Source organism: Platalea leucorodia (assembly GCF_965183815.1).
Source record: "Platalea leucorodia genome assembly, chromosome: 1".
NCBI lineage: Eukaryota > Metazoa > Chordata > Aves > Pelecaniformes > Threskiornithidae > Platalea > Platalea leucorodia.
This window is the reverse complement of record NC_138823.1, coordinates 15,218,691-15,245,847: the sequence shown is the minus strand read 5'-3', so window position 1 is coordinate 15,245,847 and position 27,157 is coordinate 15,218,691. Positions and strand designations below refer to the sequence as shown.

Sequence of the window (27,157 nt, the reverse complement as noted above, 5' to 3'; positions counted from 1 at the left end):
TGATTCCTTTTCTAATGTGGAATGAGAACATTTGAAAATGATCACAGCAATTGTAGCATAAGAAAAATGTTCCCTGCTTAGTCCTGGTCAGTGACTGAACTGGTTAAACTGTTTCCTCTCTCACTTAGACTTACCCCTCTTTATCCCTGATAAATAACAAAGAAGTCACTGTAAGTCTCTCAGTACTGTGGAACAGATAGCATCATTCACGTCAGTTTGGCAACATTTCCCAAAATGCCTCCTCCAAAGCTAAGTACACTAGCTTCCCACTCCTACGCTCGCTATTCTTGCTCTTACATTGACCTTCTGCTCACAAAATGGAAAGTGAACAGAAGAAAAAGATAAATAAAACAGATTTACAGTGTACAAGTCAGAGGCACAGTGCCCAACGCAAATCACAGAGGAACAAGTTTATTCCTGGTACAACTCTATCCATCTATAATCCTGGCTTTCTCTTTCCTCCCCCTCTAGCTGTGGTGTATCTGTTATTAAGGCCACATTTGAGGGTGTTAGTTAGATGACATTTTTTAGGACAGAGACCACTATTTATTTCTGAAAACTACTGCATATAGTTTAACAAAAAAGAAAAGTGTTTTGAAAAGTGGGACAGTCTGTGACCAGGATAGAAAGAAAGAGGGAGAGGACTGCATTGACCCCTCTAGGGACTTTGGCCAACATTTCATCCTACATGAAAGCCTGAAATCAAAGCCTTCCTTCAGCCTTTAAGAAAAGGTACTCACTTTTACATCAGTGTTGCTACTTTTTCTGTCTACCAAAAGGCTGAAACGTTGTAGGGCTAAGGAACTAAAACTCTCTTAAATAATGAGGAAAGCATCTCAAAAGCTATTATCATAGGAAATACATTTTTTGCCTAGAATGGAAAGCAAATGTGCTCTCACACACTAGGCAGTTCAAAAGCATAGTTCAGCTTTTTGAGTAGCTGTGTCCTTCATTGTGTAAGAAAGAAACCAGAAGTTAACAAAATTCCTGGAAAGATTACAAATACTCATCTTCCCTTTCCTTGCTGCCAGGCTACCTCTAACAGTCTGCTGTCCCTGGTTACAGTGTCCTCCCTAAAAGAAAGCTAGAGGTTTTTTTCTAGGAAGGGATTGCACATGGACAGATTGTCACAGCTCCATCCAAGAGGACATATAGTGGTTTTGCATGCTATCTCTTCCCCCGTCCAGGAGGTCTCTCCTACACCTGGTGTCAAAGTCCCAACACCCAACTGAAAATCTGACAGCTACCTCATGTGGATTTGAACCAGCAGCAGCTTCCAGGACAACCCAAAGATGACGTTCTGCTGCGACCTGTGCTATACCACTGTCCTGATACATGGTCTCTCCCAGTTAGCAAGTAGAGGAGAAAGGTGGTATGGGAGGAGGTACCGCAGTCATTCAAGCTCATCCTACTCTGTGGCTTTGGTCCTGAGGTCTGTCCTGTACTGTGTCTCCCAACATAATCTGGGCTTGGAAGAACCATTCTGGAGCAATCTGTAAGCATAAAACCATCATTTGTGGGTTTCTGGCTCAAACACCCATTGATAACATCAACTTTTCATTTGCTACTCTGGGGGCTATGGGTACATGGCACCCAAAAGGTGTGAAATAGCACCAGTGACTTCCACCCACAGCAGACCTGCAGCTTGTGCATTGTCACTAATGGTCTCCTTGGAGGAAAACTTTTGTGGAAAAAAGTCTCCCTACTTGTTACATGGAGTCTGTGCTACTCTTTCAGCACAAAACCAGCCACAAGTGTCCTATAACTAATTAGTACTCACTTGGATACAATACCGAAGTGTTTTGTCGCTTGAGTAAGTGAAAAGCTGGGCATGAAGAGTCAGTGCCGAAAGGAAGAAAAAAATGACAAAAGAGATATCCCCATATACTGAAGAAATTTTCCATGGCAAAAGCAGCTAAACATCTCACAGATAAGAGATAAATTGGAATAAACAGCTGTCAGTGTTAAATAAATATCCTGGATAATGTGCAGGACAGAAATAACTACAGCATCGTCAAACTCCTTTCTTCACTTTATTTAGCTGTTCTTGCATGTAGCTCCCAATCTTTGCACTGCTTCAGTTAGTGGAGCATTTATTTTTGAATCAGCTGCATTTGTTAAGACTGTAACAACGAAAGGCATTTCCTGAGAAGCTGTAAGGATGAGCAGCAAGAAAGAACAACAGCTAAGGAAATATGGGACCCTAGTAGTGCTTTTCATCTTCCAAGTTCAGATTTTTGGTTTTGATGTTGACAATCGACCTACGACAGATGTCTGCTCGACACACACAATTTTACCTGGACCAAAAGGTGAGGAATATCAGGTTGCTAATGCTGAGACCAGTACTGATAAAGGATGATTTTTAAAAATATAGACATGTGGCACGGCTTGCGGCGTGGGCTGGGGATGAAAGATGTGAATTATCGTGGACTGTACAAACATCCAGAAAAGTGGAACTGTGATGGGGGAAAGTGATGAAGCAAGGAGATTTGAATTTGCCTTTCTTTAGTTTCAGGAACAGTGCCACATAGTCTCATATAAGTTAGAGGTGTCCTTTTGCATCTTTCTCCAGCTACATAAATGTTCTCCTACTTCTTGTATTCATCACACAACCAGTACAGCTAGCAGCCATAAATTGAGTGACTTTGTTTAAAAGTAGGCACCTATCATGAACTGTTAATGGTTCACTTTGCACGTATAGGTAGGGAGAGATATGAAATATTTAAAATTACTGAACTGTCATTATTTCCAAATGCTTACTTGTAAACACAGCTCTGCTGCCTTCATGAGACCTGATCCAGCAGCTCCTGTTGCATTAAACAGGACCTTCACTACAGATTTCAACAAGAAGTAGATCAGCTCTGGCATGTGCAGTTCTTTTATCTTCAAAACACTTTGCAAACATCTGAAACCAACTTTTCTGCATTAACTTACTTTTTGTGTAACACAACTAACATCAGTGGAATTGCCTGGAGGGTATCTCAGCCAAAAATTAGGTCCATGATGTACAAATCTATCTTGCGGTGACAGATCTAAAATATATATTCCACACCATGGCTATTGCAGTTCGAACTATTGCTTTCTTTTTAGTAATTCATTGTATTTTTCTATAGGCTACAGACTGAGAGAAAAAAATGCAACTGATTTAAATTTTAAGCAGAAAAAAGATTATCAAGTCAAAAGCACTGCTACAGACTCATTTGTTTTTATGATGGATTATTCAAATGTGTGTTGCTTAAAGGACCATTTTTAATCAGCAAGTTAATTTCTTTATGATTACAATCCAAGCTTAAACTTTTGCTGCCACAGCATAAATGCAGAGAGACGTAATGATCCCCAAGGGAGCTAGTGCGAGTTTGTTTAGTTAGTATCTGAATAATGGCAGGCTGGAGAACAAAGTTTGACAGAACTGTGTTTAACAAGTCACAAGGCTAATGAGGTGGTCTGGAGACAACATAAGAGTAGCTGGAACTCCAGCTGGTTTCTGTGGTCTAGCTTGTATACGGAACATTTAAAGGTTAGATATTACAGTTCTTTGCAAGCGCGATACTGAGAAATTCAGGATTTAGTCATTACCAGTCCTACTGCCTCCTGGCTGACACCAAGACACAAGAGGAGTGAAGCAGTATATTGGCACAGTCCTCACTACTACTTTAAAATTAGATTACGATGCCCAAGACCCATGATTGGTAAAAGGAGTACCAAGTAATTACCTCCAAATTACTCGCTCACATCCATCAAAAGTCATCAAATACATTTTGCAGTCTATGTGGTATGATCTTATAGGCTAATTTCAGTTCCTACCAGATCTGAGCCCATCCAGGACAGTCACAAGCAGCTCTCAATGGCACTGGTTGTTTTGACTGCCAGTCAGCTGGGCAATTAAAGACTGAGCAGGCTGGGTGTGTGAACTACCCTGTTACTCCTCAGGCATCCCTTGTAGTCAAGGATGAAGCATGCTGACCTAATATGGCAGAAGAAAGTCTGTCCTGCTGCCAGTTTTCCTCTATCCATCTTATGTCTACGGACTCAGAGCACGTAATCCCCAGCCTACGACCACACCACAGCCACAGGCAACACTTTGCTGCTCAAACTTTAACCCTGACAATCGACAAGCCTCTCTGGCTTTTGTTGCTGTAAGTTCTATTTTCTGTGCTACATCTGTTGTGCCCCTTTGTCTGCCATTCTCCCAAAAATGGGTTTTGACCCACCCTGCACAAGTTTCACTCCCATCTGCTCAGCATCTTCAGCTATGGTCAAACACAGTGATGCTCCCACAAGACGGAGATGCTGAACTCGCACAGTATGTTGGCCAGCTTTTTCTACCACCACAGGCCAGATTCGTGTTGTGGCAACTTCCTCCTTCCATATGAACATGGGAGTGTCTAATGGGCCAAAGCACCTAGAAGCACAAGGAATTAAAAGGTATTCAATAGCTATAAGACTTCCTACACTGTCCCACCTCACCTATCCTCGTGCAAGGCACAAATTGTCCTGTAGTCCACAATTGTCCACTGATCCAGTCTGTGGGCTACAAGTGGGATGGTCCCTGGTGCTTTGCAGCAGCAATACTGCCGTTCCCATCACACAGCACAATGGAGAGGAGAAAGCGGAGGGAGAAGTGAAGTTGTCTGGAGAGGCTCAGAATTTACAACCCTTTATTTCTTGCACTGTTGGAGGTTGCATTACTCACTTCATCATCTAGGCATTCACAGTTCTACAGGAGTAAGCACCCAACCTCTCTGCAGGCTTGCCCTGAAAATCACCTGTTGAAAGAGGGTCATTAGTGTTGTGAAAATTGGCCAGTTCTTGTACAAGCCACATGTAACTTGTCCAAGTTAATTTGTGCAAGCCAAATTCTTCCCCTTCAAAAATATACTCTTTGTTACGCTCATACTTGAGATGTCACAAGAGATATATGATTTGAGTGATGAGATGAAAAGAAAGGGTAATTCCAGGCTGATTATCAGGAAAGTCTTCAAACCATTTGTGACAGTCCCACCAGCTCCCAAAAAGCATGAGGCAAAACCAGAAGCCTTTGTGTATAACACAAAGAGCTAGAACATACTCTGGAAGAATGCAGTTTCCCAGGAACAGAAGGAATGCAGTAAATGTCCTGTAAGCCTTTTGCACTTTCTGTTCCAATGACAGAAGTCAGTGTGAATTAAACTGCTCAGCGTTAGAAACGAATAGGAGTTTAAGTCTGACCTCTGGCGGTTCTGCGTGATGCAAACCAGGCACCTTGCAATCCCCTCCATCTATCTGCTGCTTTTCCATCCCTGGTGCAAGCAAATGAAAGTTGAAGTCTGTTTGTAAAGAATTATGCAAAGAAATTTTCTAAATAGACACTCCAGAATAAGGGAAAAGAAAAAGAGTAAGAGAAAAGCAGAAGCTGGCACTCCTCTCCCAGTTTCCTTTTCTAGGCAATGCTCAGGTCTCTTCTCAAAAAGAGGGGATTCTTCTTAACGACATAGTCCTGGTGCAATAGCTGTCTTGTTCTGCCTTCCTGAAAAAGTTTTTGAGGTACACAGCAAGCTGGCTTATGTAGCAGTTAAAAATACAAATGTGTGAGGCATTTTCTAGGACCCTTACTGAAATACCCTAGGAAACCAACAAAGGAAAAAATATGTGCTTTGGACAAAACCAGATTTTCAGTGTTCGTAACTAGTGATTTTTGGTGTTTGACCTGAGATGTTTAAGGAACAACTTGGTCTTAGCTGGACTGCTTTGGCACAGGATGCCTGAAAGCTTAGATTAGGTAATGCTGAACCACAGCTGAGTAACAAGGGCAATAAAGGCCAAGTTCCGTACTCCATCGACTTCTTGGGTCCAAACAGAACGAGATCAAGCATAAACAAAACAATGAATTTCCCAGAGCAGCCAAGTGCTTGGCCTAGCAAAATTAGTCACAGCCCTGTTGTCTACTTTCCACCCTTCCAAACCTGGAAGCAGGCTGGCTGTTGCTGCTGCTGAGAGAGCAATGGGGTCTGTGGGGAGGCAGCAGCTAGTGCGGTGAGAACAAAAGCACCAGTTGTTGGTCCGTGCTGTGGCAGCAGCAGCAACACCAGGCTCTGCTCCCCTGGGCTCTGCCTTCGACCGGTGTCCCACCCTGTCCTTTCTTCTAGCCTGTTTTCGCCTGGAGACTGCAAGCACAGTTTTGTGGAACCTGCAAAGGACGTTTTAAATGGGCTGTTGACATCGATGACATGGGATCTGACCTGGTCTGGGTAAATCAATAAGCAACAACATGAGGGCAGAAATAAGCAGAGGGCCCAAAACTTTGACTCCTAAACTCCCATTAAAAGCACGAGCAGGGGGAGAAGACGACTGGGGCGGGGGCTGGCTCTGCAGAAGCTGATTTCACAGGGATTTGTGGGAGCTCGGTGTTTCAGAAGACTGGCTCTAGATCTTGCTATCTGTCCAAGGTCCCAGCTCATTTCCTTTGAAATCCAGACACAGGAACTTCAAAGGTCTTGAATCAGATCCAGGTTGAGAAACTGTTAGGAGATGAAATCTGAAGAATACCGGGAGTTTCCCATAGCAATTTAGATGTAAAGCGTTTCCTTATTATTATTTCTGACAAGTGACGCTTATAAACTCTATGACATTGGCTGGCACCTCAAAATAGCATTTACTGTGGTCTCCAGTATAGCTGTCCATCTCTCAGCTTTCATTGTGCTTACGCAATTCCACTCCTGGAAAATCTCAAGCTCGCTCAGAAACCAGATACGCTGCTATCCACATTTCCTTCCAAAAATATAAAATGCCTTACCACATCCTATAGGCTGTTCAAACCTATAACTAAACTTCCCTCTTAGCGCCTCATGTGTGATCTGAAGAGCCCTTTAATTTCCACACATAACTCTATTTTTCATGTTTTTTAGACTTCTTCATTTTAGTGTACGTTAAGTTTCTGAAGTTTATCAGCCTGAGCTACAAACCATGTATGTGGGGACTTAAGATACAAAAATTCAAAAGATATTGGGTCTGTATTTCTTACCAATGTCTGTTTGATTCCTCACTGAAGCCACCATAATCCATGAGTCTCTGAGATCATGTCAGAACGGCAAGGGAACAGGCTGGGAAAATTAAATTGAGCAGAACAAGTGAAAAGAGAATGAGGAATAATTTAAATTATTTCCGTGCTATTAAAAAAATAATGTATGTCCCAGTCATGCACAAAGGCCCACACTTTCAAATAATACAAGTCAGCAGAGCTTCACTGAGCTTACTGAAGGCTTGGGTCTGGCTCATGCAATGTAAAGGGAGAAGAGGGTATTTCTACTGAAGTCAATGGATGTTTGTAAGTGGAAAGTGGAAAAGTGAGCAGAGAATCCAGTTTATTCTTGCAGATTCTTTCCATTTCAGCAGCGAAGGTGACTGGGCCCCTGTTGTCTAATTTGGAGCTGGGTGAAAAAAGACAACGTGTCCAAGAACTTGTGAGCAAAATGCTTTATTTCTCACAGTGCAAACTGGGGAGTCCTGCATGTTCCTGCAGGACACCTGGGAGAGTGGCTATGGGTGCAGTTGCACACTACAGCTGCACTCGTCTGTCAGGTTTTTTGCCAAAAGGCAAGGGCCAACATCTTTTTCATCTCCCACCCTGACCATGTGGTCCTACCTTCACCTTGTGCTGGCTCGGCTATTTACTCATCAGACTTTTCACCGAGCTGACTCAGCTCACTCATTAAAAAAGGGTATTATTTGCCTTATTGATATTCCTCTGTTTAGTGAGTTGAATTCCTTCAACACAGGGTCAGAAGAGTGCTCAACATGGGGCAGAGGGGAGGGAGGTGTGCGGGAGGGAGGTGTGCAGGTCACTGCTGGGGGCTGAAAGCAGGAGGAGGGACAGGGAAGAGGACATCGTGTCAGATAGGCAGAAGATGTCAAGAAATCCTGTCCTCACTAGCCATATATAGCTTGAAAGCAAGAATCCCCACTGCTATGGGAAATTTGTTAAGGATCTAAAAGACACTGAAAGTGAAATTAGAGGAAATCTTGAGGCTTTCCATTGACGTAGCTATGACGTGCTCGTATACTAGAAAGATAAACAGGGCTGTATTTGCTTATTTCTTGGAGTCTGCGACTCCCTCTGGTGACAAAAACCTCTCAATAGAGACTGTGCATGTGCAAGTGCTGCCAAGGTTCACTGTGCTCAGTGTCACTCAGTGTCCGCAGGCTGCAGAGCTCATCCTGTGGCTATCTCCAAGGCTCTTCCAGGAGGGCACGGCATTCAGTTGCTCCTGGAGGAGCCTCAAAGCTTCAGAATTATGCACATGTCCTTATCCCTTTAGTTTAACACCCAGGACAGGCAGAATCACCTGTACTCTTCACGCTCTTGTCCGTGGAGGTGGGGAGGGTCCCTACACCACTTCAGGTGGAACTAAGAGCGTGAAACATGGTGCTCAGCAGAACTGTGTCATGCATGATCAGACGGTAAAACTGCACAACAGATTCCAACAAAGCCTCTGTGGTGGGACATTGGCTATGCCTAGGAATGCTAAATACATCCAAGGCAAGCAGTGCAAAGCATCCATGTGCATACTAATCATGATTAACCATCCTTCTCCCCACCTCACAGCAAATCAGTCATGCCCCCAAGGTTTCTCAAGGACTTTTTGGCTGGTGGTGGGCTTTTTTCAATTCAGAGTATCTGATGTAGAAAGGCAACTGTGCTGTAGCCCAGCACAAGTGTTGTTTCTATCATTGGAAAGGGTGGGTAGGCCCTGGAGCGTGGAAGAAGGTACATGGGGCTGGGGTGTGTGCCAAGCCCGCAGGGGTAGTGGTAAAGTCCGGAATACAGGGAGCTAAACGTGGGACAGTCCCACCCATACTACCTGTTGGGAGGGCCACTACAGTCAAGGGTCTTTGCCCTTCTTTTGCTTCAGAGGAAACAACTTAATTGATTCACTGCAAAAGAGAGGCTTAGAGAGCATTAACGTTTCTGCAGTATTTTTGATCAGGAGACAGGCACTGGAGCTTGCCAGCACACCTGGTGAAGTGTCTCAGTAAAACCCTGCATTTTACTGAGACCCAGGGAGTCTCTCAGCAGAGCTCTGAGTGAAAAGGCTGGACGCTGCGTGCTCCCAGAGAAACACATGCATAAGCCCAGCCAGGAGTCTCATCCCAGTTTTAGCCTTTAGGCATCCTGCAGACATCCTCTCACTCCGATGCAGGGCAGCCTCTATAGATAAGTGTGGGCTCCGTAATCCCCAGGGATTACACCTTGATTCTCCAAGAACCAGGGTCAGCCCTTGATCACAAGACTTGGAGAGTCTCTAAACATACGTCAACAGTTTAACTTGAAAACTTCCTCCATTTGTGAATACAAACCAGATAAATTGCCTACAAAAGATTCAGCAGGAAAATCTAAGTCACTTGAAGGTCAGTAAATTCTTACTAATTAAATTCTTACCAAATGTAACCTCTCAACATTGTGTTATTTAGTGAAACTCCTAAAAAGGCAGAGCCCCTTTCAACTGCCTAAAAATCCTGCTGATTATTAGACCTTCAGCATTTTCCTGAGCTTGTTTATAGGAGAAGGAAGGACTGGGGTTCCCTCTCAATTACAATTAAAATTTTCTAATGGCTGCAAAAGTCATTTACTGCTTATGGCTTCTGCTTTCCTTCTGTCTCGCACAGTCCCAAGCTAGAAGAGTCTGGTAATTTATTGTTCCATGTGTTCACTTTAATAGTCTGGTATTTTAAATCTGTGACACAGAAGAAGTGAATCAGCTTGAGGGAATACTAACAATGTTGACAAATGGTCTTGCTTCAGCTACTGGCTGTAAGTGCTTCACCCATGCTTCAAATGCCAGTGCAGTGCATTATCTGACATTCTTGCAACCACAGTTTTAAGGTGACAATCTGCTAATTAGGATAAAACTTATCCTGACACTCCCCAAGGTGTGAAGCAACACAAAGGAGAGATTAACCTCTAGGTATAGACTACAAGCATATGAGGTTAGGGATCAGAGGGCTTTTCTTCTGTAAGAAAACTCATGTTGCACAAAGCACAGTAGTACAAAATTCAAAAACCCAGTCCAGAGTACTGGCAAGGTTTAGATTTTTTTTTTGGCAGATTACAAAAAAGTGGCTAATACAGTGTGATGGCCTGTCCACATGAAGTCCCAGAGGAAAGGGAGGGATACTTATTATAAATTAGAGACGAAGCCAACTCAACCCCTGCCCAAAACAAAGTCAACCCACCGCTCACAATCCCTCCTACCTGGTTGCAAATCATAGCGAGACCACAAGGGGGGAGCATAACCCAAGAGTTCACGTTTCTTGCCAAAACTGGCAATCACTACATACAACAGCTAAAGGGGGACAATGCATTTATAATTATAACACCACATTATCAAGCACTGAGCTTAATCTAGTCTTAAATTAACAATGAGGTGGTACCACTAATTAATACTGTTTGCTTCTACCCTTGCTTTGTAATTGCCTACCCATTCTCAGATGCAATATGGGGAGCAAAGCAGGATTTCCCTCCCTTACAGATAGGCGAATTGTTATTCTTCCCATTTTCCTAGGTAGGGAAACTAAGGCAGAGTGTGGCAGGCTGCTTTACACCAAGATGAAACAGGTGATAGACCTTACTTCCCTCTCCCTTGGGCTTTTAGAGGGCTTGAGCAAAAATTGGGCCTACACAAGGTGTTAGCAACAAAAGCTGAGACACTCCCTAATCTCCCAAAATCTCCAGAACAAACTTTCCCACACCTTTTACCCCTTTCATCTGTCAGCTCTCAGTCTGATGGCCCATACAGGGCAGCCTAGCTTCATCTCCAGCAGCCCCATGTGTAAAAAGCTTGCTCCAAAGTCTCTCAGAAAAAAACATAGCAGCTTTTAGTGGCTCAAAATGTTGAAACTGAGATTGGAAGAAAACACCTTCAGTAAGTAATCAGAGCTTCTCCACTGGTATATTGACTTTCTTTCCTGGGCTCTATTTCTAAGATTAACTGTCTAAGCAATGCTTCTTGCCAAAAAAACCCCATCTTTCTCGCACAGAGGTCTTCCTTCTGCAGCAAACAACAGCCTCTCTAGAGCATTTAACCCAACAGAGCAGTCCGCAAGCCACAGGGAATGTAACTGGCTGGCCTGAGAGAGGTGATGAGGACTGCCAGGGGGACAAGCCCTGGTTTGGAAGGCCAGCAGGAATCTGGTTTGCTCTCCTGCATGACACAGGCCAAAGAAACTCCCTCAGCAGCTTCTACACCAGACCCAGAGTTACAACATATCTTACACAAAGGAATTCATTGCACAGGGAAAGGCTGGACATGAAAAGCCTCCTATGTCTCCCTCCCCTGCCAGAGAGCGTGGTCCACTTGTTAAATATCCCCATGTTGCGTTTTTAGTCAGGACTCATCCAGCTTTTCCAGCCTTCAAATCACACCCTGCTTCCTTTCTATTATCACACATTTCTCCCCCTGTATGGGTTTGCAGACCGTGATCAGATCAGCTCTCAACCTTCTCCCGGAATTTCATTTCACAAGCCTTTTGTCAGCCTCTGGGAATCTTTTCTGAATTTCTGAACTACTGAGAAGTGACTTTTACACTTTTCTCAAGGGTTTCATAGATGGGCTTGGAAAGGACAATTTTTTGGTTTCTCAGTTGTAAATGTTGTTAGCACTGAGGTCAACAGCAAAATTAAACCGTACATTCTCTGGCTCTGCTGTTTGACGATCGGTAGACAAGAACCCAGTACAAGCGGGCATGCTTCCATCAGCTCCAGGCTCAGACCCACAGCTTCAGCTGGATATTTAAGGAGCTTGGCTTTTGGAAATATATACTGACATTTCCAGTATTTTTAAGAACCAGTGAAAATAGAGATGTTTAAATAGAGATGTTTAAAATTTCTATTGCTGACAGCTTATAGCCTTTCCCCTTCCTACTTTGTCCTGTAGCAGCTAGCATTAAAAACAAAGCGCCTGAGTGAGCGAGCACACACACCACATCATGCTTCCTCCTTGTCCATGCCTCTGGCAAATGGTTCCTCCCTCCAACGTGGACTGAAGTTCAGCCCTTTATCTTCCTCAGCTTGGACCACTGACCACCCCCCCCAAAGGGCATCCTGACCAACGGGGTGAGTCTGCCCTCTGCAAGAGAGTCCCAACACTTAAGTTTTTTTGGCATACAGGGGCAGACTCAGCCCCGTCCACATAACTGACATGGAAAGGAGCCAAACAGCTAATGCTACATTTTATTTGCTGCAATTAATATGCACCACTTCTTATGTGTCGTCACCCCACGGTACAGCCCACAATATGCTACCTATGGCTACAGAAGTAGAAGGTAAATCAGGAACGAGTGGGCAGTATTTTTCAGAAAATAAGAATGAGATCCAATGAAACGATCAGTCTGAAAGCAACCATGGGAAGCTAGTTTCTCCTTCAGCACATAATTAATTCATTGACCTCTTTGCCACAGGATATTACAGGGGCCAAAACTATAAATGGGTTTAAAAGGCACAGGACTAATCTGTGCAGGGAAGAATCACTAGTGGCTGTTCATGAGTGGTCTGGCTGCAGTGCTTGGCTCAGGCAAGCCCTTTAAACCACTGCTCGTGGGAGCCTGGAATCGGCTGCCTGGGTGACAGTCACCCTCAGCACACTCAGTTCCTTGAACACCTTCTGCCAGGGCTGGAGGCACCATCCTCAGTCAGACAGGCTATTGGTCTTGTCACGTAATGCTGTTCTGTCCTCACTTCTCTTTTGCTGACATCCAGACGGACTTCCCTCCCTTGGGTACTCCGTGTGCTGAACTGCATGCTCCCTTGGGTACCTATGCTGAACTGCAGCCTCTTCTCCCCTTCTGGGCTGCAGGCACAGACACAGCTGGCTGCCACTCACACCTGAGATCCTGGCGTGGCCAAGAGACTGAGGCACGGCTTCCCACCACACAGCAAGGCTTCCTGCAGACAAGGGTAGGGGACGGGGGGAGAGGCTTTGGAAGGCTGCCTGTATTCAGTGCTGGTCATTTAGTGCAAAGGGGAGCAGGGGTCGTCCCCCCTCAGCATTTGTCTAAAAAAAAAAAAGAGGAAAGATGTTTTTGGGATTTGGCTCAAAACCAAGAAGTAGAAGATAAGAAAATCCATTCCAGTTGTGCCTCTAATTTCCTGCATAATGCGAAGCAAAATTGTATGCTACATAAGGAAGGAGATAACATTTCTTTCCTACTAATTGCTGTCTTTCTTCTTTAGACTGTAAGCTGCTCAGTGAGAGACTGTCTCTTACAATAGTAAGAGTACTTACACAGTACTATACAGGAACCTCTGTGATAGGGTCTTGATCTCATTTGGAGAAATCTCTGCACTACTGTAATAAATGCAATGATTTTACCTCTTACAGATACTCAGTGTATGACATTTTAAAAATAAAGCATTGGAGTAATTGCAAAATGCATTTGTTATATTAACATATAAATGTCAGCAGTCAAAAACTAAAGGCAAGACTTCTGCCATACTACGTGCTAAGGTCTATGTTAGGATCAATTTCAACATATTTACATTCCTCCCATTTCAAAAGCATCTGCATACCTTGAACACAGAGTCACTATGAACAGAGTCACTAGGAACAATTAATAAATTCCTATTGCTGCCCCTGGCAGTTCTTCCGTGTACAGGTTTCCCAACAGAGAAAGACAGGCTTATATATCAGCTTTATAGCTAATAGGGCTTAAACAGTAGGACTAGAAATTGGTGTTGTGTAATTCTCGTGTTAGAATAGCCTCTCCAAAAGGGAGAGGATTTCCTAATCATAGAATCATTTAGGTTGGAAAAGAACTTTCAGATCATCAAGTCCAACCCTTAACCTGTTGCAACCAAGCCCACCACTAAACCACGTCCCTAAGCACCACATCTACACAGCTTTTAAATACCTCCAGGGATGGGGACTCCACCACTGCCCTGGGCAGCCTCTTCCAGTGCCTGACTACCCTTTCGGTGAAGAAGTTTTTCCTAATATCCAACCTAAACCTCCCCCAGTGCAACTTGAAGCTGTTTCCTCACATCCTATCACTTGCTACTAGGGAGAAGAGACCGACCCCCACCTCACTACAACCTCCTTTCAGGTAGTTGTAGAGAGCGATAAGGTCTCCCCTCAGCCTCCTCTTCTCCAGGCTAAACAACCCCAGCTCCCTCAGCCGCTCCCCATAAGACTTGTGCTCTAGACCCTTCCCCAGCTTCACTGCCCTTCTCTGGACACGCTCCAGCACCTCCATGTCCTCCTTGTAGTGAGGGGCCCAACACTGAACACAGTACTCGAGGTGCGGCCTCACCAGTGCCGAGTACAGGGGGACCATTACTCCCCTAGTCCTGCTGGCCATGCTATTTCTGATCCAAGCCAGGATGCTACTGGCCTTCTTGGCTACCTGGGCACACTGCTGGCTCATGTTCAGCTGGCTGTCAATCAGCACCCCCAGGTCCTTTTCAGCCAGGCAGCTCTCCAGCCACTCCTCCCCAAGCCTGTAGCATTGCATGGGGTTGTTGTGACCCAAGTGCAGGACCCGGCACTGAGCCTTGTTCAACCTCATACAGTTGGCCTCAACCCATCACTCCAGCCTGTCCAGGTCCCTCTGTAGGGCCTTCCTACCCTCCAGCAGATCAATGCTCCCGCCCAACTTGGTGTCGTCTGCACACTTACTGAGGGTGCACTCGATCCCCTTGTCCAGATCGTTGATAAAGATATTAAACAGGACTGGCCCCAATACTGAGCCCTGGGGCACACCACTTGTGACCGGCCGCCAACTGGATTTAACTCCATTCACCACAACTCTTTGGGCCCAACCATCCAGCCAGTTTTATATGCAGTGAAGAGTAAGGATGGTCAGATTCATCTGCTCTTCTATGGAAATTTATCCCATGGCTACTGTGCCTTCAATGTGAAATAAAAAGAAAGTAGTAGAAATAAAAAACTGTGAACTTTACTTTCTGAGGACGTATAGTTGCACCTACTGCACTGAGAGAAACGTACCATGATGCTTTATTTTCTGTTTTTTTGGAAGGGGATGAAGGTGAAAAAGGAGATAGAGGAGAAGTGGGCAAACAAGGAAAGGTTGGACCAAAAGGACCAAAAGGTATTTATGACAGTTTGTTGGCTATTACTGGTATATGAATATCATTATACACAACTGTACTGGTGCATATGATCAGCGATGTTTAATGCTTTTCATTCCTGTTGCACCAGTGGATTTCACAATCCTGTCAAACATTAATCAGTGAACCTAACAATACTCGGAGAGCTTGGTGCATTTCCTACCGATACGTAAGACAGCTATATATGGCAGAAGATTTAAAGAGTCATGTAATAAAACAGTACATTTACTGCTGCTCTCCCAAGTGGCTGTCATGAGTGTGATCCAGAAGACCCAGATCATATGTATAATCATTATGCAGATCATATGTATAGTCAGAAAGATTACTGTTCTTTTACTGAAATGATCCTTTAGTTGAAACTGAATTTTGAGAGTTATTTCCTAGTAATACATCAGGATGCTCAACTAAATTCGGTCTCAGTTGTCCCTATTTTGCAGAAAAGCAAACGGGGGCATACACTGAGAAACAAAGTTCCTCTGATCAAACAGCATCTGAGCTGAGAACAAGGAGTCACAGATGTCTCTGGACTCGGCCCTATTAAACATATCCCATATCCACAGTGTGAGCTGCGCAGAGCATTTGGAGACACCAGATGTGATGGTGTCAGCCTTGTTTGCATATTCTAATTCAAAAGCTCAATTTATCATTAGATTTTAATGATAATGCAAATCCATGGGCTTTCTTCCTTTACAGTCATTTAAGACTCATCAGGAAAGCTTTACTTTTATAGAAATTTTAAAATTATAATAAAAAAAAAATTCAATTCTTAAATGCTTCATATGACTTCTTTGCTTATTACCTTAAAAAGAAGATCAGGTAAGATACAAGGGAATCGGGTAACCAGCCATTTAGGAAGCATCTTAGTGATGTTAAATTCAGTGTGCAAACTGAGAAGGATTCCCAGCAAAGCCACGAGGACTTTACCTCAAGGAAGAAGGAAAGGCTTTTGTCTGGGGTGGAGAAAAAGAAACCCCAGATAAAACCTGCTGTTGGCCTGGTATGGCTGTGAAGTAAAATCAATATTTGAAATGCTCAGGAAAAATAGCAGCAGTAGAGACTAAATAGTGCCTTGGGAAAGAAATGACAGAAACCATCCATACTCTTTTCCTCTTTATTTCTTCTCTTAGGAAACAAAGGACCTGTGGGGGATGTTGGTGACCAGGGAATGCTTGGGAAAATTGGTCCAATTGGTGGAAAGGGTAAGCTCTGGTCTGGGAATTTTCTTGGTTTTTTCCCTCAAGGTAAATATGTGTTTTGTGAGAGTTCCAGGTATGGAGTAATATCAAATAACAGCTGTGACCAGTGCTCTCCAAATAAAGTTATGCATAAATATTGGTGACGAGAGCTAACTGAGATATTCTTGTTTTACTTCCCATGTGCAACATATCTAACTTATTGGCTAAAACAATTTGCTTTATGAGTTAAGAAATCAATCCTCTTTGATGCTAAAAGAGGAAGGGAGAAATCTGGCCCTTGTGAAGTAAATCCTCTGAACGCTCTAAAAGAGAAAGCCAAATTTATGCCTCTGCTTTGGACGCTGAAGGCCTAAGTCAATATTCCGCTGCTGCTCAGGATGCCACACCTTGTCACCGGCACTGCTGTGGGACACGTGAGCAAGCAATGCACAGGACAGCTCGGGAAGGAAAGGATTTTAGGAGTTTTAAGAAAGAACTCACATAACCAGGGACAACAACTACTTGCAAATCAAGGTAGACTCCAAGTCTACCTGGACAATAATTTCATGAAATTATGGTCTAGTCATCTGAGAAGAGGCTCAGGCGTTCCTTTCCAGTATTCCTAAAGAGCTCCTTAAGAAGGAATATTACTTCTGCCACAAGGAGACCTGCCTCAAAAGCTGAGCAGGGACTCCACCATCCCCAGGGGAACTCTGTGGTCTCTAACCAGCGCATCAACTCAGGCATGCAGGTGAGTGGGTGGAACAACGTCTCTGGGGAGCTTCTCAAGCCAATGTTTTTAATAAACCTTTGGTGGCCTCTAGCCAGCCTCAGTATCAGAGAAGAACAAAAGAATTTGGCTTAAGGGACTAATTTTCAGAAGTACCTAGACAACTGAAAACACAGATAGTTATCTCCTAAGATGTCTTCAATCACCAAAGGAGACTAGAATGTAAGAATCCCACAAATTGCTTATCTTTATCTGTAAGTAAACCAATGCTCTAAGCCTTTAAATCACGCTCTCTCTCAACCTGAATGTACAGTTTATTGTCCCCTTCTAGTTTTTCTCATTTTCTTTATTTGCAGAACCGAAGGTCACTAAGTCACTGTTTAAATCTACCATTAAACATTCAAGTTCTTAATAAAGCAACCCTGAAATTTCAGCTTGTAAGTGTGCAGTGTCAAGCAATGCTAATTAAAATGACAGCCAACCCCTAATTTCTTTAAAAAAACACAATCATATAAAGGAAAAAGCACATCAAAACACGGCCATCAACAAGGCAGAGCAAGCATTAGTCTTTTTTGACCTCTGAAGGTTTTAATTCATAAAAGAAGAGCTGACATGAATTTCAGACAAAGTCCAGCTGTTCCTGAACCAAATTACAGCTGAGATTTTTTTAAAAAGCTAGTCACCTCCACTTATATAGTAGCACAGCATTTGGAGAAGTATTTCTATCATTTTTATGATTTACAGAATAAGAGGAAAGCAGCTGGATGAAAATAAATCACATGAACTATATCTGAAATGAAATGCTGCTCCTTACTGACCTCATTTCGTGCAGGTGCTAACTGCTGCCCGCACACGTAATCTGTTGCACACATGAATTCAGTGGCTTAGTGCACATCAGCCTCATCTGGTGCCTCATCCCATCATGGAGCCACCGAACCCAGGGGAGGGCTCTGTCCTGCAAGGCAATGACAGGTCTCACCTCTCACAGATTTCTTGAGTGCTTTCAGCCTCTCAGGGTCATTTTGTAGTTTATATTTAAAGTAAGTGGTACCAGGAACCAGCAGCACACAAGATGCCTGTGTTATCAGTGAGTTAGCTATTAAAAGGTTTTCCTTATTTCCATACACCAGAATTAATCATGGTTTGTTTGACTTGGCACATCAGGGCTTCCTATCAGGAGCACACCGTTAACATATTATTAAAGAGGTTTTTCAAATACGCTCCCCTGACATGTGCACTGTCTGAGATCTGAGAATGTATTTTCCTCTTCATTCAGGTGACAAAGGAGCCAAAGGCTTATCGGGGGTTTCTGGAAAAAAGGGAAAAGCAGGTATGCTACGCATCCTTCTCTGCAGAATGGTCAAGTCTGCTGGGTCTTTGATTTCAGGGTTGGTTTGTCTGGAGTTTCATAAAATTTTAAGGCCTACAGAAAAACTTGAAAATAGATGAAATGAACAGGAAGAGACTGAAAGTTTTGTTTAGCAAAATGAAGGCTCGTGTAGGGACATGACTGATGCCTATGAATATACCAACATACACAAAATATGGAGAAGAGTTACATAAATTAATGGGCAATGTTTAATATCATAAAAACTAACACATAGACAGGCCAGTAGTACATTTATACTGGAAACTAGAAGGACGTTTCTGAATACCAAAGGAATTAAGTCCTTTAGGAATTTCCTAATAGGAGTGTGGGGACAAAAAAGTAAGTGATTTTAGATAGAGCATAATCAGTTGTCAAATGAATGCAATGCATTTGCTTACAGGAGGAGAATTTTGATCTGATGACCCAGAAAGTTCTTCTCAGTCCTACTGACCTTGAATGTTTTCCCACCTGAAATGTACAGCTGTGTTCATTTTTAAGAGATTTCATATGCAATACCAGTTTGGTTCTTAATAGGAAACAATCAGCAACTTATTTTCTTCCTGAGAATAACAGAGGAACAAACAAAACCTATACCAAGCCAAATTTCAGTTTACCAACAAAAGTATAACTGAGACTTCAGTGCTTGAAAGTTATTATTTGAGTTGGTATCAACTATTACTGCTGTACCACAGCTGCATGCAGCAATTCACTGACATAGTCCTTCTACCAAAGTTTCGCAAATCCTCTCTCTATGCGTACTCACAAAACTCCTTCACTGAGAAAGCAGCGGTTCCCTGCTTCATTGATGCTGTTGTTTCTGTTAGAAGGCTGGGGAACACGTGCTGTTTACGGATACAAAGGTAGACCTGTGGCATTCAGATGTAACGCTGTAGTGATCACCATGGCAAGCCACATCTCTGCAGCTACATGGAATCGATAATGAGAGGGGCAGAGGATGTGCAAATCCCACACTGATATGGGTGGAAAGAAGATGGCAAACTCTTCTATCCACGTTTTTAAAAGTAGGGATTCTTAAGCCAATTAGCAAGGGAGTGTACAGAGCCAAAATATTAAGTGCTTTGATCAACAAAAGTATGGCCAGCAGGGCAGGGGGAGACTGGCTCTCCACAAGTGGAGGTCAAGTCTTCAGAAGGTTTGGAAGTGGGCTAGAGATGTCCCTCCATGCACACACACAAATGCTTCTAAACAGATAAATCCTCTATTCTTTGTATTGCATCAGGCACGGTTTGTGACTGTGGAAGATATCGCAGAGTTGTGGGACAACTGAATATCAATGTTGCTCGTCTTAACACGTCCATCAAGTTTGTAAAGAACGGTAAGGATCCTTATGTATTTGATGTGATTTCTTTGGCTCCTATAACATTTATCATTGCTGTTCTACCGTTGCTGCCCCATGGCAGCATCCATAGGTGACCCTGAGAGAGGGTCCCACTGTGCGAGGCACTCCGAAAACATACAGAAAAGAGACAGTCTTACACCTGTAGGGATATAAGCAGCAGATAACAAGAAACAATACAAAAATTATCAACAGCACAACAGAAAGAATCATGAAAAGCACAAAGCACGGCTCGCTAACCGCCTCTGCACTGTCACTCTGCTCAGGCTCAGCAGCCACTCAGGCAATAAAAGGAAAAGGTTTGTGCCAATCTGCTCCAGAGAGGGAGGAAAAGCAATAGGAACCTCTTGATCTTTCTGCTGCACAGGAAGGCTGCAGACATGGTACTCCTAGTGCTCCCCTCACTGCAAGCATCATTTTCCTGTAACAAAGGACCAGCACTCAAAGACATGGGTTTTAAGAAGCCATGCTTGCAGGCAGCGCTGTCAGGTGGACAGTGCAAACTGCCCCCACTGAAAGGAAGGAAGAGCATTCCCTGGCATAGCAGAGATTTTGAGAAGGCTCCACCGCTGCTTCTAGGACTAGGTCTGCATCAGTAAATTAAATGTGTTTGAGACTGTTCTGTGGCACCATGGGCAACCAGCACTGAACAGCACTCATCTATATTATTAAATCCTACAAAACTGAATGCCATATTATCAGGAGTGTCCCTCTACTAACTCCTAAACTGTGCCTGGGGTAACTCCTGAATTGCTTGGGAGAGCGTTAGTTGCCCCCGGCCAAAGCGCTGCTCAGGACCATTCCAGCAATCCATCAGCAGGGATAATCAACTTCCAGCTGCCCAGACATGCTCCTTGGCACTGCTTAATTCACTAGGATATACGCTGGTTGAGAAGTTTGCCTTTTAAAGCTGCTGACCAGCCATAGTCTTCTCCCTAGTCAATGCCACTTAGTGGTTACAGCAGCTCTGAATATCAGGCTGTATTTAAAATGTCTCATTTTAGCAGTCACATTGATTTTCCTCTGCACGCCCTGACAAGCTATCTATACCCCTGTGTTTCTATCTTCCACAATCTGTATTCAAAAACATGCAATGCAACAGGGGTGATCCAGAGTTAGACATTGCTGTTTGACCATTTAGCATGCCTTAATTTGATCAGTACTAGATATCTGTGAAATAAAACTTAAGTGTCACGGGAGACACATGCCAATCAGGACTGAACAGTTCTTGTCCTAACGTGTGCAAGGTGCTTGTCAGTCCCGGTAATAGCGTCAGTCTCTAATCATGTCCTCATCATTCATCACACATTCAGTGGTGGGAATACTTTTCCTCTCTCCCTTTTATTAATTCTAATGTAAAAATCATCTCATTGTCATATTCGAACAGAAGAACCTTCAATATCCATTAACATGCCATTAAGCAATTTTCTTCCCCCTTTAAAGTTATAGCAGGTATCAGGGAGACAGATGAAAAATTCTACTACATTGTGAAAGAAGAGAAGAATTACAGAGAAGCCTTGATCCACTGCAGAGACAGAGGAGGAACACTGGCCATGCCTAAAGATGAGGCAACCAACGCCCTAATTGCTGACTACATCTCCAACAGCGGCCTCTTCCGAGCCTTCATTGGGCTGAACGACCTGGAAAAAGAAGGACAGTTTCTGTATGCAGACAACAGCCCACTGCAGAACTACAGTAACTGGAAGGACGGGGAGCCTCACGACCCAGCTGGTCGTGAGGACTGTGTGGAAATGCTCAGCACCGGAGAGTGGAACGACTCTGAGTGCCAAGTCACCATCTACTTCGTCTGTGAATTCCTCAAGAAGAGGAAATAAAAGTGGTGCAGAATGTGCCTGGCACCTGCTGTACATAGAATAACCCCTCCTCATTCATCCACTGTAGGGACAGCAGACAACCAGCGATAGGGCTCAATCCAGCCTTCACCTCACTGGGTTAAGCAAGGGCAACTATCATTAATCATAGAATCATAGAACCGTTTAGGTTGGAAAAGGCCTTTAAGATCAAGTCCAACCGTTAACCTAGCACTGCCAAGACCACCACTAAACCACATCCCTAAGCACCACATCTACACATCTTTTAAATGTCTCCAGGGATGGGGACTCAACCACTGCCCTGGGCAGCCTCTTCCAGTGCCTGACTACCCTTTCGGTGAAGAAGTTTTTCCTAATATCCAACCTAAACCTCCCCCAGTGCAACTTGATGGCCGTTTCCTCTCATCCTATCACTTGTTACTAGGGAGAAGAGACCGACCCCACCTCGCTACAACCTCCTTTCAGGTAGTTGTAGAGAGCCATAAGGTCTCCCCTCAGCCCCCTCTCCTCCAAACTAAACAACCCCAGCTCCCTCAGCCGCTCCCCATAAGACTTGTGCTCTAGACCCTTCACCAGCTTCACTGCCCTCCTCTGGACACGCTCCAGCACCTCCATGTCCTCCTTGTAGTGAGGGGCCCAACACTGAACACAGGATTCGAGGTGTGGCCTCACCAATGCCGAGTACAGGGGGACCATTACTCCCCTAGTCCTGCTGGCCACGCTATTTCTGATCCAAGCCAGGATGCTACTGGCCTTCTTGGCTACCTGGGCACACTGTTGGCTCATGTTCAGCTGGCTGTCAATCAGCACCCCCAGGTCCTTTTCCACCAGGTAGCTCTCCAGCCACTCCTCCCCAAGCCTGTAGCATTGCATGGGGTTGTTGTGACCCAAGTGCAGGACCTGGCACTGAGCCTTGTTCAGCCTCATACAGTTGGCCTTGGCCCATCACTCCAGCCTGTCCAGGTCCCTCTGTAGGGCCTTCCTACCCTCCAGCAGATCAACGCTCCCGCCCAACTTGGTGTCGTCTGCACACTTACTGAGGGTGCACTCGATCCCCTTGTCCAGATCGTTGATAAAGACATTAAACAGGACTAGCCCCAATACTGAGACCTGGGGAACACCACTTGTGACCAGCCGTCAATTGGATTTAACTCCATTCACCACCACTCTTTGGGCCCAACCGTCCAGCCAGTTTTATATGCAGTCAAGAGTAAGGATGGTCAGATTCATCAGCTGTTCTCTGGTGGTTCTTCTGTGGTTCACCTCTCCTCACAGCAGGAGATGTCAAGAGAAACCCCAGGGCCCCTGCAGTGAAGGTCTATAAATTTTCTTTCCCACTTGACACTAAAAATGAAGGAACAATATCTGGAGGCTAAGGAGAATGCTAGACACTAGGCACAGTGCAGCAACGTACCCTGCAGGTCACTCTGAGCACCAGCTGCACATAGTCTTCCTCTGGGTATATGAAAAGCCAGACATGCCATGAGGTAGTAATGCAGAGGATCAGCTCCAAGTCTCCCTTGTATTGCTGCATACAGCACTGCAAAGGCAACTAGACAACAGTCATACTTCCTCAACCTCACCCTCAACAAGAAAATCCTCCAAACCATTTAGGTGGTTGTTAGTTTGACTCCAAGCTCATCTCTGAGCAATGACCAACGCAGGAACATCCCAGGAGACTCTGTGACTCAGAACCTCTTGTAATCCAGTTTCTCTGCCACTTGTTCTTCCAGAAAACCAGCTGTTGCTACCAGCAGTAAATTATCTGTGTTGCTACACACCCTCCAGGGAGCTATTCAGACCTGTGAATGAAGCAGTGGGACCACATTTCTTTTGATTGCTCCCCTACTATGCTATGAGAGTATCTGGGCAAACAGGTTCACTTAGCACAACATAACTCAGCCTGAATTGTTCCCTTCCTGGGAATTGATATTCCCCAAAATTAAGCAGAATTACACCTTTTTGGATCTATAGTAATAAACTCATTAAACTAAACATTTTGGTTTTAGAATCATTAATGGGTAATGATAAAGAATTAATGACTAATTCAAGGCAAAGCTTCTTGAGGAAAAGTAATGCCTTTTAGAAGTTCAAGCCCAGGGCTGCTAGCCTCACTCACAGGTCAGTTCTTAGTAGTCATGCAGAAGTAACATCCCTGTGGGTGGGCACAATCACGCTGATACCCTCTCCACACCTTATCTTTACTTCTGACCCAAAAAGTCACCAAAACACGCTTGACTGGGGGTCCAAACTCTGGAACCCTCTGGCCATACTGAGACCACTGGCTGACAAAATCCAGAGATGTCCTTAATGATACAATCATCACGAACAGGCCATTTTCCTGGTCTTTAGGAGGAGACTCAGAGCTGGGAGAAGGTGAAAGAGAAGCAGTACTTCACTGCAGAATCAAGCTCTGCCTGAGACTGGACCAGGCACTCTCCTTCACGTACAAAATCAGGGAATACATATCTAAATTGAAACTCTGGTCTTTTTTAGGAGACCATGAGTTATAAGTAATCCTGGAGCATGCTCCATGTACGGGAAGGAACAATCGTCGCAGTCTCTGGCTGCGTGGCTGAGGGAAGCGAGCGAGGAACTTGTGATGCGTTTCTGCAATGGAAAGGCTGGAACTGCCCAGTTCCTCCATCTTCCTCCTATCCTACCACACCAGCTTCATCCTTTCTTAAACAGAAAAAATAAACAAAACCAACCCTTTTACCCACTGTGTATTCATGTAACATTGGCCAACCCTTTGCTAACTACAGAAGAGGGACAGTAGAGGAGCACAGATGTTCAAGATAGCCAGGCATAAGTGTGATCAAGTGCTTGTGCAGCCCATTCCTGCAGCACTAGGTCCCAGTTAATAAATCTTGCCAAGAAGCCTAACTCATAGGCCAAGCCAAATAAAAAAGGCTGTCCCACACAGGAAACCTGGCAGGTAGGTCCATACACCTCTGCACCGTGCCATGCGGACACAAGCTTGAGCCTGCACTAACTCAAATATTATAGCTGTGTTTTGCAGAAAAAATATTCTTGTTATAATTAAGAATTTGGGCTATATCACAGGTTTCACTGCTAGCCAATGAAAATTTACTGTGGTGGGTAAAGTAGCTTAGGTTTCTACATGAAGTGGATGGAGCCAGGAGCTCAGGAAATGGTGTCTGACTATTCAGGATTTATGGTCTGTTAGAGCTCGGTACCTAAACCATTTTACCCAATCCCAATATTATGTTTTTCCCATGTTTTTCTTTTCATTATTCCCACTCTGAACCTTTCTTGTTTTAATTTATGCCTGCTGTTTCTTGTCCACCCACTTATCACCACTGTGAAGAGCTTTGCTTCGTCTTCTTGAAGACCTCCTCATAGGTCCTGGCAGGCTGCTATGACGTCCACCTGAAGCCACCTCTTCTCCAGGCTGAACAAATCAGGTTCCCTTGGCTCCTCCTCACACGGCTCGGGCTCCAATTATCTTGGGGACCCTCAGCTGAACTTGGCTCCAATTTTTTAATGCCTTTCCTGTACTGGGGGACTCAAAAAGACAGTGTCTAGATGTGGTCTAACAGGTGCTGAGCAGGAGGATAATCCCTTCCCTCAAGCTCCTGGCTGCACTCCGTCTAGCACAGTCAGGATGCTGTTAGCCTTCTTTGCTGCCAGGGCACACTCCTGACGCACAGGCAGCATGCTGTCTGCCAGGACTCCCCAGGGCCTTCTCAGTAAAGCCAGTCAGCTCCAGCCTGCATCAGTGCAAGGACTTGGCATTCCCAGACAAAGGAAACTTTGCATTTGTCCTTGCTGAATTTCGTAAGATTGCTGTTGGGCCGTTCCTCCAGCCTGCCCTGCCCGCCAGCGTATCCTCTGTTCCCTCCAATTTGGCATCATCTGCAAACCTGATGAAAGTGGACTTCATCATCTCCTCCAGGTAACTGATAAAGATGTTAAACTGGACGGTCCCAGACCCCTGTAGCACTCTATTTGTCCTCTAGGGAGAGTACAACCCATTAACCACTCTGCTCTGAGCCCAATCATCCAACCAATTTTTACCCATCTGGGTGTCCATCCATCCAGACCATAACATCCTAACTCAGATGCAAGAATGTTGTTGAAGACAGTGTCAAAAGCCTTGCTAAAGTTGAGATAAGTGACGTCCACTGCTCTCCCCTCATCCACAAAACCAGTCATTCTATCATAGAACACAATCATGGTAGATACACGTTAATTGTTCCCAGTCAGCTTCTCCTCCTTCATATGCTCAGAAATGTGCTCCAAGAGGACTCGCGCCACTAAGCTCCATGAGGACCAAAGTGATGCTGATCAGTTTATAGTTCCTGAGATTGTCTTTTTGGCCTTTTTGAAGGCTGCAACATTGACTTATTTCCAGTCATTAGGAACCTTCCATTATCTCCATAACCTTTCAAAGGTGATAGAGTGGCCTTGCAGAGACATCAACCAGTTCTCTCAGCACCTTGGATGTGGTCTGTCTGGTCCCATGGAGCTTTCCAATCAAACTCTCTCAAGTAATCCCTGACTCAACCCTCAGCTACTGCTGGTAGTTCTCTCTGAACCCTTGCCCTAAGCAGAGAGGAATGGGATAGCTTGTGGTTAAAGAAGGCAAAGAAACCTTTGAATACTTCAGCTGTATCTGTCTGCTGTCACTACATCACCTCCTTCATTCAGCAATGGTCCCACATTTTCCTTGCACAGCCTTTTTATACTAAGATACCAGTGGAAGCTCTTCTTGTTACGCTTCCCATGCAAGTCTCAACTGCATTTAAGCTTTGGATTTCCTGAGGCTAACCCTACATACTCAGGCAATGTTTCTAAATTCTTCCACTGTAGCCTGTCCCTGCTTCCATCTCCTCTATACTGCCTTTTTGCCTTCGAGCTCCCCCAAGCTCCCTGTTTAGCCACACCAGCCTACTGATACAATCTGCTTGGAGAGGTACAGTGAACACAAGACAGCTGCCTAAGAGCTTGCTACTTCATAGCAGGAATACCACAGTGTTCTTCCTGCTCTTGGAGAGCCAGGATTTTATGATCTCCTATATTCTGAAGATTGTCATCTCACTCAGTGAAAGCATTGACTCCTGTTCTCCCCAGGTTCAGAATGCAGAAAAGATACAGATACCCATGTATATGTTAATATAATGTTTTTAAAGCTAATTCTAATAAAAATGATCACAGAATCAATATCCCATTAAGAATATATTTTCCTCAAACTTTTCAAACAATCTCACATGGGCATTAAGCAGATCCACATCTTTCACTGCCTTTAATCTGTTCAATCACTTAAAAAAAAATAAAACTAGCACCTAGAGCAATGGAGTGCCACATTCTTGACCACAGCTACTAGAATATACAGGCATCTCTATTTAGTTTCACATACAGTCTTAAATAGTGCATTGTCGTAGTTCAACTGGCTGAAATGGTTATTAAGAGATGTAATTTGACACTGTATGATGATAAAAATAGTAAATGTGTCACAAAGAGAGGGATAAACTTATGGTTATTTGGAAAGCATTGCTCTAGGTTGTCTTGCTTGAGTATGTTTGCACAGGTACAAAAGCCATGAATTGCCATTTCTTTTTTTCCTCTCTCTT

The 27,157-nt window shown here is 44.2% G+C and overlaps 1 protein-coding gene across 1 annotated transcript; it reads left to right on the top strand.

The window, feature by feature from the left end:
• Positions 1–2,161: 2,161 nt before the first annotated feature.
• On the top strand, positions 2,162–21,563 carry COLEC10 (collectin subfamily member 10; the record flags this gene model as incomplete). Its single annotated transcript, XM_082304258.1, has 6 exons — positions 2,162–2,309; positions 15,007–15,078; positions 16,225–16,296; positions 18,279–18,332; positions 19,612–19,707; positions 21,172–21,563. The coding sequence occupies 6 exons, from the start codon at positions 2,162–2,164 to the stop codon at positions 21,561–21,563; spliced, it is 834 nt and encodes a 277-aa protein (XP_082160384.1).
• Between the last annotated feature and the right edge of the window lie 5,594 nt (positions 21,564–27,157).